Source organism: Acyrthosiphon pisum, chromosome X (genome assembly GCF_005508785.2).
Source record: "Acyrthosiphon pisum isolate AL4f chromosome X, pea_aphid_22Mar2018_4r6ur, whole genome shotgun sequence".
NCBI lineage: Eukaryota > Metazoa > Arthropoda > Insecta > Hemiptera > Aphididae > Acyrthosiphon > Acyrthosiphon pisum.
In genome coordinates this window covers 11,289,018-11,292,371 of record NC_042493.1, presented here as the reverse complement: position 1 = coordinate 11,292,371, position 3,354 = coordinate 11,289,018, and the positions used below count along the sequence as shown (strand labels likewise).

General features: G+C 31.4%; 1 protein-coding gene across 3 annotated transcripts in view; it reads right to left on the bottom strand.

Moving 5' to 3' along the window:
• LOC115033421 overlaps positions 1–3,354 on the bottom strand; it is a 27,058-nt gene that overhangs the window by 14,039 nt on the left and 9,665 nt on the right. For all 3 annotated transcript variants that reach the window (XM_029485935.1, XM_029485934.1, XM_029485936.1), the window contains 2 exons: positions 1,315–1,768; positions 634–849 (listed from right to left, as the gene is read on the bottom strand). In XM_029485935.1, coding sequence (XP_029341795.1) covers positions 634–849; positions 1,315–1,768 — 670 coding nt within the window. The remainder of the gene's footprint in view (positions 1–633; positions 850–1,314; positions 1,769–3,354) is intronic.

The following is a 3,354-nucleotide window of genomic DNA, read 5'->3' as shown; positions in this document are numbered from 1 at the left end:
AATATTATTATACACAAATGTTAACTACACTCTCCAATGTATATTATGTATCTAATATTAATGTTGAAGGTATTCATTTAGAAATATGTGTGCAAAGTGATAGTCAATTTCATAATGTTATCATACAAATATAACTACAATAACAATTATAGAATAACGACAATTAATAATATAGTTAATTTTATTTTGATTTTTATATTGAGCAGAGTAATCCAAAGTTTTAAAAAGCTGTCTAGCCCTGGAGCTGAATCCTCCTTTACCCCCTTAACGTGGTCATATAAAAAACACAAACGGTTATATACACAATATCAATATTAAATAATATATATAGTATAATTGTATTCCGTGTATGATGCATAATATATGGGTGTTAAATATTAGTAGTAGTACCTACCTACTTACTGCCACAACATACATGATCATCTATACCTACAACTTGCAGTGACATTAAAATGTAATATCTGTTTAAAGTGTATTTCAGTAGGTATATACAAGGAATACATATATTTATATATTAAAATGTACGAAATATGCTCTTAGTTTTAGCGGGAGAAAGTTTTACTGTAACCACAGGCGCAGCGCACTTACCCTTCTCCCTACTGTGATCTAACAATAATGATTCTTTATACGTACTCTGCATGTTGTCGCAATTTCCGTGTACAGTCCTTTTATCAGGGCGCTCCAGCCACAAATGGAACAATGTAACATAGGCTTGTAGACTCTCCATATAGGCACATCCGAACATCAGTGACGTAGTTTGTAAAGTCTGTACCTCAAATTTTGAGTTTCCAAGTGGAGGGCATACACGCCAGTAGGCTCTATCCAGAATGGCCTGGGTTCTATCTGAAACTGAAAACAAAATCGAGACATGACAAATTTTAAACCAGTATTAAATTCAAAACCGAAACCGAAAACAAATTCAAACCGGTACTTATACAAAATCGAAACCAAAATTGACATTCTTTCAAGTCCTTTTTTAGTAAATATTACAACCCATAAAATAACTGAATAATAATAAAAAAAAATTATAATCATAATTATGATTAGGCAGCAGTATATGATTGTCATTTTTGATTTCTCAACCCCGAACTAAGATATCTTGTGAATTCAAATTTCTTTATAAATTATATAGATAAATAATTAGTGGAAAAGTATTATAATTGAAGTGGAAACTAAAATATAAAATTAAATCATCAAATTTTATAGAATTGCAGAAAATTTGAAAAACTGGCACCGAGATCTTTGATATAATTATTTAATTGAAAATGTTTTCTCGACAGGATGGTACATAAATCATGGTAAATTAATAGTTACCACGGTCATAATAATCTACACTGGGATATGCATCATTGGTCGTTGTAATTGTAGTTATAATGGGACGTCTGGTGGTAGTAGTTGTTGATGGATGACTGGTGGTAGTAGTTGTTGATGGACGACTGGTGGAAGTAGTTGTTGATGGATGACTGGTGGTTGTAGTTGTTGATGGACGACTGGTGGTAGTAGTTGTCGATGGACGTCTGGTGGTAGTAGTTGATGATGGATTGGTGACGAAGATTGTTGTTTTTCTTCCTAATAAATAGATGTATAAAGACCCGTCGGGCCAATATCGATATCCCTCGGGTATGTTTGGTCTGGTTTGATCCCGTGCCATAATATCCAACAGACCATTGCACTGACTTACATCAAATTGCTCTCCTATTACCGGCTTGCTAATCACCATATGGATTGATCTAACCATATTATAGTCTTGGTCGTCCACACCGTACAACTGTGGCCAGAACGGAAAAAGACCGAGATAGAGAGAAAAAAAATTAATGAGCCATAACTAATATATATATTATATAAATATAATTATACTGAAATCCACCCGCAATCTCCATTTACAAATATCAATGGCGTTCTGTTTTAGACCAGCAGATTTCACAGTAAGATTAAGGTTAATATAATACGAGTGATATTAGTGTAATTACAGCAGAGATGGATAATTTATTAATCAGTGATACCGCTTATAACAAGAGTAATTTGAATGATATTTTTTTCGTTCAATATTTCTTTCTTAAAACACCTGAGGATAGTTGTTGTTTGGAGTTAGGTGTAAATTAAATATTATATTTAGAGAAAAGTACGCAAGAATTATTATAACCGACAAATTAATTTACTCATTACCTACGTGAATGACCTTTTTGGAGGATTATTGGACCAACTATACAGAATACACAACAATTCGATAAAGAGACAAAAAATCAAATGTTGGTTTGGTGAAAAGAACAGATTAATTTTTAATTCATTAATAGTTTTCATTATTCACTGTTATGGGGGGTATTACTTGCGTAGTTATTTATTTCATTGCTAAGATAAAAAGTATTTATAGACCGGGTATTTCAAGCAGGAATATGAAAGGAGAAACTACTTAAGAAAACATGACAATCAATATTACCGTTGAGAGGCTTGTATGAGAAATATAAATCTAATACTAAACGACGCTGCTCAAGCGTTTCGAGGGAAAGATACGTTAGAATTGTTGTTTATGAAGAATGCGACTTTATAGGTATGAAACATTTAAAAATAGGAAACGTAAACATTTTTGTTGGATATTGTAAATTTTATAAATATTAACAGGTGTGTATAGAGACAAAATAATTGAGCCATATTCACAGATGGAACGTACCAAACAACAATATATATGAACGTTAAAGTTAAAGTGTCATCGAATTGTGCACAATTTTGACGAATAATAAGACAAAGATTTTATTTGATCTGAACATGAGGTCGTTGATAATATGACATTCGAATTTTAGTTTAGAATCGAAAAGTACAAGGTCTTTAATTAGTACTACAGTACGATGTATCGTTACACTATTTAAGTTGTAATCAAAAGTTGAGAGAATTTAAGCTCTTTCATTTGGTTAAAGTATTTTTATACAACACGAGAGCCTCAATAATTTGATAGGTATGAAAAAATTATAAGCTAAACTATGTTGTGTTATATAGTTATTGTTTATAATATTTGCGAGTTAGACTTATTATTATTATTATTTTGGAATTATTACATAAACCTATTCCTTAAGAATACAATTTTTTATATAATGATCTAGGTTCACCAATAATAAGTAGGTATGTATTATATCACTAACCATCCGCGTAAAAACGAAAAACCTATAGAAGGTACCTGTGTCGTATATAGGTATATAATAATGATCTTCAATCACCTGTGATTCCCTCTCACCCCCAGGCACTGAATGAATAATCAAATAGATTCTATGAGTTTGCCTACTAAAATAATTTCGAATACAAAATAACACGTCAGTAAACATAGTATACTTACGGCACATCTGTAGATTCGTGTTTTGGTTT